The sequence below is a fragment of the Lagopus leucura genome, unplaced genomic scaffold (genome assembly GCF_019238085.1).
Source record: "Lagopus leucura isolate 7727_CA_CO unplaced genomic scaffold, USGS_WTPT01 Super-Scaffold_100159, whole genome shotgun sequence".
NCBI classification, from domain to species: Eukaryota; Metazoa; Chordata; class Aves; order Galliformes; family Phasianidae; genus Lagopus; species Lagopus leucura.
In genome coordinates this window covers 22,438,549-22,451,823 of record NW_024962335.1, presented here as the reverse complement: position 1 = coordinate 22,451,823, position 13,275 = coordinate 22,438,549, and the positions used below count along the sequence as shown (strand labels likewise).

Genomic DNA, 13,275 nt, shown 5'->3' with positions numbered 1-13,275 from the left:
TGAGGAATCACTGGAGTATTCTGGGCTTCCTTCTGGCCAGCTCCGACTGGCAGAACCCCCTCTGGGACCTGCTAAATCAGGACCAAGATAGTTATAACGTTCCTCTGTCACGGGCTGAAGCCGACCATGCAACCCTATGCCTTGAGTGGATTCCTCTTGACTGGTCTCCATTGAGCCCCGGCGACTTCTGTAGACCCGCTGGGGTAAAGCCGCCCCTTCTGCCGGAGCAGAACTCGGTGTGTGCACATGGAACTCAAAAACACAGCTTGTTCTGCCATCACCGCTGTGAGAGAGCACAGCTGGGGCAGAATGAGGAACAAATACCTGATGGAACGTCATCTGAGCAGGATCTGCACTCAGAGGAGCTGAAACACTGGATAATGGACTGGATAGGGGACTCAACCCAGCATCCAGCCTCAAGTTCTGAACATGTCTTGCCAGGAATGCTTGCCCCGATTGATAGTCAAACACAGAGCTTTGTGGAGGACCACCTTGCACATGCTTTGAGTCAGAAACCTGCTTCAAATGTTGTTCAGTCACGTGTGAGTTATAAGCTACTTGATCATACTGCTCCGATACCTGTGACGGATAGTGCATGCCCACCAAATATACAGCTTCTGGATGCATTCTGTAGTGAGCATCCTCTGGAGGTGTTGGTCCAGATCTATAGTCACTGTGTACAGGAGCTGGCTCAAACACAGGGTTAACTTGCACATGCAGAGGCTCTCCAGCGACTCTATGAGATGTCGTGCCCAGCATAACCAATGCCTCTGGTGTCCAATTGGTGGGACTACCACCAGGTGGAACTAAACTCTGGCCAGTCTTCAGCAATGGTTGGAAGTGGCAAGTTTGGGCTTCCAAAAATGAAGTGCTCTTGCGGCGCTGAGCAACTGCCACCTTCGGCGGGCAGACAGGTGGTGGTGAGAAAGACACCGGCCGTTCATGAACGGTTGGGAAAAATATCTGTGAATCTGGGAACGTTGGTGTTCCCCCACGCGGATGCTGAGGCTGTATTGACATGAACAAGACAAGTAATTCATACATTAAAAGTGAAAGCACATTAACATGCACAGTTCACTAGGCAGTTCTGTGAAGTAACTTTATAGAATGACTACTCAATTCATGGTCAAAAACATACAATACTTAGGAAAATTAGATGAGTTGTAAATATCCATTAAATACATCCGTGGCAGGCATGTCTACAAATGGAAACATTTGCTTGTGTTAAAGCTGCTTTTCCAGTCCAACTCCAACCACTCAGTAAATGCGAACATTGGTTTTGCTCCTGACAATGGAATGCAATTTATTGTCATGGGCTATTCACTGCGGTCATTGCTTGAAATCCAATCTAACTCCGGACGTTACTGCCATATGGGCATATAAAAAATCAGAACTTGATAGCAGTAACGACGCAGGGCCTCTAACTTGCATCTGGAAGATTAAAATGATATGAAAACTTAATACTATCTAATGTAAAAAACACAGTGCTGGTGTCCTGTCAGGAAGGTGCTCTGTACGGTATCCAGAGAGCTAAACAAAAATGCTTTCCAAGACTGAACCATACCAGCCTACGCATGAAAAAATAATGAAAAGAAAATGCATAAAAATGCAGCGTCTTCAGATTCCATCAAATTCAGTCATCCCTTTTGATCATTTTGATCCATTTGCATCATACCCTTTTCACATAAGAAATTAGCAGTCACTGAAGCAAATCCACTTTTTTTCCTGGACAACAATACATTCACAGGTTTGTCAACAAAAACTTTAAGTGATTCCACTCTTTATGATGTATTACTACAGATTAGGCTCATCTTAGTTAGGATTTCTAGGCAAAATTTCACTGACAAAAGTTCTACATAAGAATACTAAACAATTCAGCAATGCTGCATCTTTTTCATCGCTGCCTACAGTACACTGAAAGAAAATATTGCTGATACTAAAGGAAAAATTGTAAGAGTCAGCAGCAAATGTACTGTCTTGAAGACAAGAGCTACTTTCAACTTTTTCAATTTGCCTTTTGCACATTGTTCCATTTCCTTCCCATCCCTTCTTCCGGAAAAGCAGCAGCAAATTTCCATATTGACCAATAGTAAGAAGAAGGTCCCACTCCAATACTCCTGACTACATTCTGAAAGTTAGTTCTATATACTTCAATTGCAGATAAAAGTTTCTCAAAGCTTATTTTACGTGAATAAAAGCCAAAAACTGAAAGAGGCTATCTTGCAAGCTGTCATGCATCTGACCTTTTGAAACACATGAAAATCTTCCCACCAAGCAGCAGCCGCTAAGGTGGCAACCACGATTAAAATGTAAGACTTCTCAAAAGTATTCATACTCTGAATTTCTACTATCACTATCATAGCAAGCCAAAGCTTCCGGAAAACCAGCCACAACAACTAAGCTTTAAAAGCCGGCTGTTTTGTGCAGGGCTTAATTAACATTCAATGCTTGGAAGTTGGAAAATGAAAAACAGTCTTCTGATTTCAGGGGAAAAGAACTAGTCTTCCCTTTAACTTCTGTGGTATAGCTGAATAATTTTCATTTATACTTTCCTAAAATACACGGTCAAACACTGATCATGTTTTTAAGTGTACGGCTTGTCAATAAACAGTAACAGGAAAAAAAAACAAACAAGCTAGCAGCCCAGAAATGAGGAAGAATCATCTTTTCCTTTTCTCAATTTATAAATGCCTGAAGCCCAGGATGTATTTAATGATAACTTATCTTACTGTGCTGGGAGGCAAATGGTAACACATACAGGACTGACAGAGAGGGAGGGCAGGCTGGAGCGTCGATGCTTGCGTGGAGAGGCAGAGTGCATGGGCAGGACACTTTCCAAGGCTTTAGAAAGCTTTTCTGCAAAGGTTTCTTCAGGGACAGTCCGAAGGTAGAAAGGAGAGAGAGGTGCAGACAGCGCTGGTGGTGGGGTGCAAGGAGCACTGAGAGGGATGCAGGACATAGAGGGAAGAGCAGGAAGGTGGGGAACACAAACTGACATGCTACGACCACGTTGAGGCTAAAGGAGGAAAACAAAAGTTAAAAATTGAACACTTCAAAAAAATTAAAAACAAAACCAGCAAAAATTGTAATGATAGAAAAGAAATGCAGACACACAATGATAGGCCCAATACTGACTACTATGTGTGCAAGAAGATATGAGAATGCTGAATGAATGTTGACATACACCAAGAACAGGATGTGTGCACCTCTGAGGATTCAAGTTTGCTTTAGGTTACTAAACAGTAAGGGAAGTTACCTAGTGCCCTTCTAAGAAGCATGTGGAAGGCAGAACAGATAAGAGAGAATGTTTTCCTTGGAGCCACCAATGTGGCCCACAGTATGTGTGTTCACTACACTTAATAATGTGACAAATAAAAAACCTTAAGTTACTGATGGCCTTTCATTCATTCTTAGTTTAGTGAGTGCATGTGCTCTTACACCTACCACCTCTCTGTAACCAGTCTCTCTGCTTAGGCAACTCCCTGAATGAAGTGAACTAAGAGGTTTCAGCTGGTTCTTTACCAACTAAAATGTTACCTAAAAAATTTTAACATTACACAGTCTACAAAACAGTTGTGGAAAAAGCTGTTTGAATACATGGAAAGTTTAGTTAGATTAGTCTTAGACAAGCATTTTCCAGACACTGAGCCAATACAAGTATCAAGGATTTTGTAATCTTGCCTCGAGACAGAAGGCCATAGGTCAAAATTCAACCCAACTGACAGAATCAGAATTATCTTTCTGTCTGGTTCTTTTTTGTTGTTGTTGTTTAGGCTTTGTTTTTTTGTTGTTGTTGTTTTTTTTTTGTTTTTTTTTTTAGAATGATTGGAAAAATTATGTTTTAGAGAGGCAGCTTTTAAAAACTGAAATATTTCTCTAAAAATACATGCCCCTCTTTTGGATATAATTTCTAAAGATAACTAAAATCAAATACATAACTGAGAAAAAAAATAAAGTCAAGGTATCTAGCAGAGATCTAATTTTAAGTATTTCTGATATGAGAAACCTTAATAGACTGCTCAGTATTTTGAGGAGAGACATCAGGAACCTCAAAGGGTTAAACATCTTACCCTTATTCTTCACTTGGTCCAAGTCAGGACCGGTTCTACATGTCGTTCCTGACAAGTTTATCTAACCTGTTCAGAAACAGCTCCAGTAATGGAGTCTAGAGTAAACAACTGTCCTTTCTGGTTAGAAAAAAATCCTTTTCTAAACAAGAATTCCTTGCTGCAATTTAAGCTTATTATTTTTGTTATATCTGACAACAATGTTGTGATCTGATTAGCCTCTATGTATTTTATGGTGGCCTTTCAGCTTTCTCTATCCTCAAGCTCATCTTCCACAGACTCAGCTCTTTCAGTCAACCCACAAAAACCATGTTTCCTGTATCCTTGGTGTTTTTTGTCACTCTCCTCTGAATTCTCTCCCCATTCACACTCTCAACTTCCTTCATCAGGCAGAGTGTCCAAAATAGACTTAACAATGGCCAAGAAGAGCAGAACTACTTCACAAAACATGATGTTTGTCTTTTTCACAATAGCATGATGTTTTTGACCATGTCCAGCTTGTGGTCCAATATAATCCCTGACTCTTTCTTTTAGTGGTGGAATTGCTGCCTAGTCAGTTGTTGCTCGTCCTGTACTTGTGTAGCTGATTTTTCCTGCTTAGGCACGAAACTTGCTCTCGTCCTGATTGTACTGCATTCTACTTCTTTTAAAGGTTATTTCTCCAGATGTCAATTTCATTTTGACTTGTCATCCTGTCTTCCCAACAAAGTCTTAGTAGTTCTTGTAGCGTTCTACTCCATTCTGTTAACCTTCCGGTACCGCTGTTGTCATCAGAGCACGAGCACATTTCAGGATTTAACTGAGCAGCTTGACTATACATTTGTAGTGTGCTTGTTTTCCCAACCTCTCTCAAAAGGTCATGGTCTTTCAACCTGGAAACTAGCCATCCCAAGGCAATAAATGGCTTCTAGTCCAAGACATACTCACACATCAAAGTATGGCTTAACCAGAGCAGTAACTTAGTTTGAGAGCTTGAAAATTCGTTTGCCCAAGGACTAGCAGTACTACAAAACTACAGGTTATGACTGAAACCAGCATGTTTCCCAAAAATCTAGGAACACCGATTTTGTAATGAAGTCCACAAGCACAGGCAGCAAAAAATTGAGGACTCTTTTAAGTCCTGACTGTCACATTATCTTCCTGTATGGCTTTACCATACTACAAGATATCTCTGCCTTAGGTTTAGATTTTTGTTTAAAAAAACAAAAACAAAACGACAAGGGAACCACTGAAGACAATATAAGAGTAGCAGAAGTTTTACTCCAGTGCTGGAATAGACTTCTGAATGTTCTTGTACTCTGATCTAAAACATACCAAGGGAAGAACGTACCAAAATAAAAGGGCCACACAAATGAACATAGTAGGAGAAGTATTTGTGCCCAGTGCAGACTTTCCAGGGACAAGGAATATGCATGGCAACTGATGAGCAAATCAACACAAGCTAGAAATAATATTGGGAACAAGGATGTGGGGTCCTCAGTCTGGAGTACTCACATGCAGCATTCTATAACAGTTAAAAAGAGCTTACCTGCAGAATCTGTAAATCAAAGCCTCACAGACATACACAGCAATATCACACTTCAAAACAGCAGCTTAAATTATTCTAATCCTTTCTTCAAATCAAAGCAATAGCTAAATATTTGGTAACTTCACATACATACAAAACACCTTCCCAAGTGAGATGAAATGCTCATTTTCATGAGATAGTCTCGTACTGAGGATGTTACATCCATTACAAATCCCAACCTGTCATTCTGCTTAAGTGTACTCAAGATTTAATAAAAACTTTTTTTTTTAAAGAAAAATATTTCCTTTTATTTCATTGAACTAGATTCAGTCACCTTGTAAAATAGGAATTTTAATGCTCCCATGCAGAATTTGTATCGCATGGAAAGCATACATGAAAGAATGCCTAGCAGACTTTCTTCTCGCCTTCAAAAAAAGAAAACAAAAACAAAACAAAACAAAACAACCCTCACAACTAAATAATTCCATGCATTTGCAATACTTTTAAGTTCTGGCTTACCACTGTAGGTGGCTGATATCCTCCATGCTGTTGTGACTGCACTTGGCCAACTGAAGCCGCATACCCCTGGACTGCAGCTGTTGAGATTGGCTGGTCATGCTGGGAACCATACGACACAGTCTGCTGACTGCTCACACACGATTCAGTATAAACAGATGACCCTTGGCCACTGTCAACTGCTCCATCAGCTACAGAAAATAAAGACAAAAAGAACTGCAAGACTGGATTCATAATTCAAGTATTACTATCAAATATTAGACTGCATTTGTGTCACATCACAATGACCTTATAAGCATTTTACCCCTTCTAATATTTACAATGGTGCAAAAACCATGAGTTTTCTTTTCTCCAATATACTAAGTAACTCCCTACCAGTAAGCCTTCCCCTAGCTTCTGAAAAACAGTCATTTCAGGAGTTCTTTGGAAATATACTTGCCAGTAAATTATGCTCCCTATTAAATGCTGAACTAGAAACAAAAACCTAAATTCTACTTTGTCATGAATGATGTTTCAGGCTCACTTATTGTCTTGTTTTGTTTGCTTTTCACTTTTATTTTATTTTTCATGAAAGCAGAAAACAGGTCAATTGTACTAGCTGGCAGATGCAACTAAAATAAGCATAACAAAGAACTTAAAATCTCTACTACCTTATAACAGATCATAATTTGCTTGCTAACTTCTGACATGGAGCTTCTCATTTAATATCATTATTCAGATACTGATTCTAACATTGGGATGGCAGGAGAGTTAGGCGTGTTAACTTATGTGCTCGTGTTTAGTATGTAGAACAGGCAGTGATTTTTTTCAGAAACAGAACCATGATCTGAAATACCTGCATCATTTTTGTCTTAAAAATATTAAGGCAATTCAGATTCCAGACTCCCTAAGGGCAGGTGAAATAGTGTAAGTGCAAGAGTTCCTAAAGAAATCAACTGACACACTTACAAAGAATAGATATACTGGGTTGCTGGAACTGCAGTTGTTGGTGTTGATCAGCTTCTGGTTCTTCAGGCTCCACTTGAGTAGAAACAGATGCTGAAGTAGTGGGGACAGGAGTAGTACCACTGACAGATACGGGATGCTTTGACCCTGCATGGGAAGCACTTGAGGGTTGCTGTTGCTCCAGCTGCTGCTTCTGACTACCTTCTTCCTGAAGCTTCTTCTCCTGTTCTTCTCGCACCAACTGACGCTGCTCTCGCTTTCGCTTAATCAAAGATACCCTGTCCTTGATAGCTTTCGCCATTGTCTTGTGATCCCCTTCACAGACATAGCCAGATTCCACCTGAAGGAGGATATATTCACAGAATTCAGACTGTCATAGACAGCCACTATTGTGCTACAATATAGGCTATCACTCTCTTGCACTAACTTCTCATTCACAGACTTCTGAAGCAGTTTTATTTCTAGACAGTAAGAGTAAATGCAAAGGCTGACAGATGACATCTGACTGTCAAAGAATGCTATTACCTTCAATGTTTTGCAAGACTGCCACCACTTACCATTTCCTGTGCCACATCCTCTGGGACATCTCTCTCCAAGTCAAAGGAAAACTCTATTGCCTCATTATCTTTATATTTGCCCTTAAGTTTTTTGATGTCTTCAATTCGCAGCCAGAGTTTAATGGCAATTTTTTCTCCATCATCTTCCTCTGCTAGCTCTACCCGTACTCCAGTCTCTTCTTGGAAGAAAGCATGATTCAAAAGGTCCTTAATAGCATATCTAGCAGATTGGAAAACAATGTGGAGAGCACATACACCGTTAGGTTTTCATCAAATATTAAGAAATATCCTTGCCTGACAACCTACCAAATTTATCATCTACATTTCATGCCTCCTCTCCTTAACCACTTGACAGCTCATCATGCAAATTTCTATCTAAAAGTATGATGAAGGAATAAAATGCAACAGCTCTATATATTTAGGTAAAAAAAAGTCACACATTGGTTAGCAGAAGTGCCCACTGCCTAAAATTACAAGCCTTGAAGGGACAGTTCGGTTTTACTGAAGATCCAACACACAACTCTTAGTCCCCAGATCAGTTCAGCAGTCATAAAAGCTATTTCAGTCTATTTAAAGATATTGACAAAAGTCTAACCTAGTTAATTCAGCACTAGTGAAGCACCTTTCATATTCTGTACTGTTTTCAACCATTTCAACTTGCACAGTTTTCCACAGTTACCTTTGTCCAGAAAGTACAAAAACATTAGCAATATATTCTTATATTCACAGAGTGTAGCAGTAGTCTGAAAGCTAACTGGTTAAGATAAAAGATAAGGAACAAGTGCCATGCATTCAGAAAATTAGTTCAGAAATGGAAATATACATAATTGCTTTAAACATTTAAATTTGAAGTCCAAAGTACACAGCAACAGCATTAGATGTAAAACTCCAAGAATTAATAGCAGACAACTCTACACTGACAGAACAGGCTCAGAACAGAATAGTGAAGAGCTAGAAAAAGACAGAAGATTGAAGCATTCTTAACCCCAACAATCTACATAAAAGCAACTACATAAAAGCAAAAAAAAAAAAAACAAAAACAAAACCAAAATCCATTAATAAACCATTAGAACAGCTACAGATTTTCTGCAATGGTCTAAGCTAATCACTTCAAGCCAAAATAATCTTGCAGAAAATTTGAATGTAAACAAACATCAATAACTTCAAAAATAAAGAGCCCTCAAGATAATTAGCTATAAATGCCAACGGAATCAAAGGGACTGAAAAGGAAAAAAGAAAAACAAAAAACCCAACAGAGCTACAGAGTAAGGAATCCCATTAATCCCATTAACTTGGAAAGATCATCATATGCTATTTTACTGATTAGATCAAAATTTTAGTAAGAACAGTAGAACTTCTGAATAACATGGATGGTTACTACAGGATTTGCACTTTGCCTTGCACTAATGCAGTAAAACAAGTGTTAAATGAGAACCTGCCAGAGAAAGAACCTGCAGAAATAATATTCATTTTCTAACTTGCATCAGATCCCAGCAATTAACTGTATCTAGTATTAACGAGTTACAGATTCAGACAAAAGCAATATCTCTATCAGTACGGGAAAGAAAGCTTACCTTTCGCCTTTGTTTTGCCGAATGCATCCCTCAATAATCTCCTTCACTTCAGGGATCGCTACTTTATCAAAGCTGGCGGGCTTGACACCCTGAAACATACAAATAAGAAGAAAAATCTGGAAGGCTCACTTGACTTAAGTTTTGTTTGTGCAAATATTCACTTACAAACCGACTGTTTTTATTCAACATGTACCTTGGCAGAACTCCCCACTAGTGGAGGTTGTAAGGAAATCTACCCCCAATATTATTGTTCATCTGTTTCCTAGTGACTTTTTCAAACGTGGATTTTTTTCCAGCATTTCTTGATTAGACTTCCATGACAGAAGGTTTCAACAGTTAGGTGCCAGGCTATAAGCATAAGCTTACCGTTTCATTTTTGTCTACAGAAGGTATGATGATCAGAGGAAAAAATGTTTCCTATTGAACACTACCGCAAGAACCCACAAGATTGACTTCAAGAGTCTTTAAAGGATTCTGCTGCTTCCCAGAAAGTTCCTAACATGCCATTAGATGAAGTAATTTTGGCAGAATGATTTTATGGGAAAAACAATAGCTCAGAATGATCAGACTGGATCATTATATAACGTGAATAGTGTTTAAAAAAGAAGAATGGGAAAGGAAAAAAAAAATCTTTACATCTTAGCTCTTCTCAAATCTAATAATTTCAAACCATGCTCTTGTATGATTGCTGTTGTGAGTCCAGGAAAGTGAGCTTCACAATACACACCTTTCCAAAAGCCCTTCAAGAATGTATGATGATTCTTTCTTCAGTACATGTTAAAGCCATTGGGGACAGATAGAAATAAAATCTAAGTGCAAGCAACTACTCATTTCAGTCAAGTAACTAGACCACGAGGTTTGACCAGTTGGGAATTCTGCAGAACGCTGCAGACACAGAAAGCCAAACTCCATCACTAAATCATGGCCAAGAGCTCTTTTTCAGGGGGCAATTGTCCAAACCAGCAAGACTTGGCGCTCAGTTTTACTTGATTCAGCCTTTAGCTTCAAATTCTGTATTTTAAGATGGAAGAAAGCAAGGATGGAGCCACCTTGTTCAAATGTTGTTTATGTGATGTGCCCAAACTTTCAAGTCAAACAATCCTGAAAATCAGTATAATTTGATGCACAGTAACATATAGTACTGAGATAGCAACATATAATATTAATTACCACATACACTGGACACATCTGAGCCTGTGTAACTGGTGAATCATAAGTAAAAAAATGAAAGAAACAGACTCAAGGACAAATACAAATGAAGAAACAATACAGACAGCATGATCTGTGTCTTAATGAGGAAGTATTTCTCTCAGTGTACCATTAGATATCCCTTCTCACCCAAGTGGAATATGAAAATATAGCACTTCTTTACTGTCAGTGCAAAGGAAGCCTTGAAATGTAAAGAGTCAAGTCTCTCAACCAGAGCCTTTGCAGCTGCAGACTTTTATTTAACTGAACGTTGACTTAATACAATAGTAATTTTTATCTACATTTAGATATTGTTTTTCTTGGCCAAACATGGCAGCATATTGATTTCATGTGTTCACAACCTAAGACATTCCCTACCATGCTCTTCCACGAGAGGGCACAGTTTACTTCAAACATATGCAAAAACAAGACTGGGAGAGCATAGCATCCAGTCTTTCAGTGAAGAACCGCACTATTTGTCATTGTGCAAAGGTGTTGTGAAAGCATCTGAAATTTGGTGATCACATCCAACATTTGAAGAGAAAGGAGAAGAACCATAGAAAGACACAGATCTTTCCCTTAGTAGAAACCTCCTGTTACAACAACATTCTCAATTTTCTACTTAGAAGCTCTGAAATTTGTCCCTATGACATTTCAGCAATTGAGATTACAGAACTGAGGAGCGTACTGCAACAAGACTAAGATCTGAAACACAGCCTGTCAGCGTACGTTAATTTAACACTAAAAAGCTTCAGTGAAAGTAAGACTTCTGGAGATAAATGCCTCAGCTGATAGCAAGTTTGCCTGAGTACACTACAATACTGTAGCCAGGTCATACCACAAATCTCCCGCTTTCCAGCAGGATGCCACAAAGCAATACACTCAGTGAATTTTATTAAACTGCTTTTAGCATTTACTGCTTGCATAGAATGCCTGTGTATTTGTCTCTGCTCACATGGCAGATACACCCATCTTTTAATATGTGGCTGAGCTTAAAATAGTCCCAGGAATTCAGGTTCATATGTGCACAGAATGAAATGCTCACTTATATTCATGTATACTCAGATAATCTGTGCAATAGTTATTTGCCTGGCTGTTGTATAGATTTGTATCTAAATTTGCCAGAGAAGTTGTCTAAAATTTAAACTTATTTAATACTCCTAAGCAGCCCAACTTCCAGCCATAGCATCTGCCCACCTGCACGCTCATTTACAACGGCAGCAGAAGGAAAGTGTCGGATCTGTGGCACTATCTTATTTTAGAAAACCTAAAAACTAAGATGAATATAAGACAAAAAAGCATTAACATAGGGAAACCAGAACATGAGCCTTCTTGGTGACTATTTGACCACATGCCCTCTTCTTGCACAATGCCTGAAGAGAAGTAGCTAAGAAAATGTTTTTAAATCAGGGACTCAGTCTGCTACTCTGTATACCTCTATCCTGAAAGATGTTAAGTAAACGAACAAAAACTTCAGGACCTTCCATGAGGGCCACCTTATAGTACTCCATTTCGTGAATTAAAAACAAAAACAAAAAAACAGTTAAGAAAAAAGCTCTCCCCAGCCAAGTCTTTCGCCACCATAGCTTCCATAATTCTGAGGTTTCCCTCAGAAAATCTCAGATACATTCACACTGGGACCTAAAAGTAATATAGGATTGGGTGTTCAAGCAGCTGCCTTTCTCAGCTTCTTCCAAAGTCAGTTAGAACTGCCTAAACTGGTCAAGAATCCCTTAAACCAAAGTTCAGACTATGCTCAGCTCTGAAAATCAGTTTTTCTTTTCGACTGCCAAAAGTGAAAGACCACTTCACATAACAAGACAGAAGATGGTATTAATGGCAATCAGTAAATCAATGATCCTTTTCTACACAGAGATGTCCTTCCCTTGTAATCATGCCGTCACAGAGAAACCAGAGGGGGACCCTGTGATTCAAATAACCTTCATGTGTCCTTAAAAGCTCATGAGCTGTGCAGCCAGGCATACTTTCATTAGATTCTGAACCCAAAGGCACTGTAGTCCTCACTGTTTCCTGGTTTTAACACTGCACACTTACTGCAAAATGGCCTCATTCACACATTTTCTCCCCAGTCCCCAAATTGCTCAGAAAAATCATAGGACATTTTTTTTTAATCTATTTGTTCCACTGTCCACTGGAAATTCAATCAGAGTTAAATACCCAAATACTATTATAAACTGTAATTTATAAATTTGTTAAGGAAGTGAAAGGAAGAGCTCTTGCAGACTAAAAACTTGTAACTAGGTATAACAAGTACATTTTCTCAAGCTATTATCTACATCATCATACACTGACATGGCTGCTGAAAGCAGCAGCATCCTGTTTCTCCATCTCCCATTCCCACATGCCTGTCATTTCCTCCCTAAGGCTGGCAAAAGCATTTACACAGCTGCATAATGAACCAGATCATGGTGTTTAGCAGACTTGAAACAAACTCAGCCAAAAAAGCCTGCAGTGGTTTCCAGTGAGACCAAGATCCCCAGCCTGGTTTGCTGCATTGTTGCAGTAGCGCCCACACTTGCACACGAAGTACAAGTGTTGCAGCTGATGTGAGCACAACCGTGTCTCTTGAAAACAATGCTAAGAAAGTAGAACCCACCAAACATTTCAGGAAGGCATCCAAACCTTTACAATGTTGGTGTACATACAGGCAGCGCAAAACACAACTTAGGCAAAGCTGAATGCTTTATTAGTACTTATCTTAGTCTTCATTTAAGTACAGGAGATTATCACAAGGAAGACAAGTGAAATGTAAGAAGTTTGTGATTTTAACAGGTTTAAATCAGGTTTAAAAAAAAAAAAAACACACACAACTGAATTTGAAAATTGCAGCAGCCACATTTGTATGGTTATACGATCCGCTAAAAGCGAGCTCTGTACTCTTAGAAAATTATACATTTTCA

The 13,275-nt window shown here is 39.0% G+C and overlaps 1 protein-coding gene across 8 annotated transcripts in view; it reads right to left on the bottom strand.

Moving 5' to 3' along the window:
* Positions 1-13,275, bottom strand: part of WNK1 (WNK lysine deficient protein kinase 1) — a 97,177-nt gene that overhangs the window by 34,924 nt on the left and 48,978 nt on the right. For all 8 annotated transcript variants that reach the window (XM_042889912.1, XM_042889914.1, XM_042889915.1 and 5 more), the window contains exons 5-8: positions 9,167-9,255; positions 7,593-7,812; positions 7,039-7,375; positions 6,094-6,281 (exon numbers count right to left, since the gene is read on the bottom strand). In XM_042889912.1, coding sequence (XP_042745846.1) covers positions 6,094-6,281; positions 7,039-7,375; positions 7,593-7,812; positions 9,167-9,255 — 834 coding nt within the window. The remainder of the gene's footprint in view (positions 1-6,093; positions 6,282-7,038; positions 7,376-7,592; positions 7,813-9,166; positions 9,256-13,275) is intronic.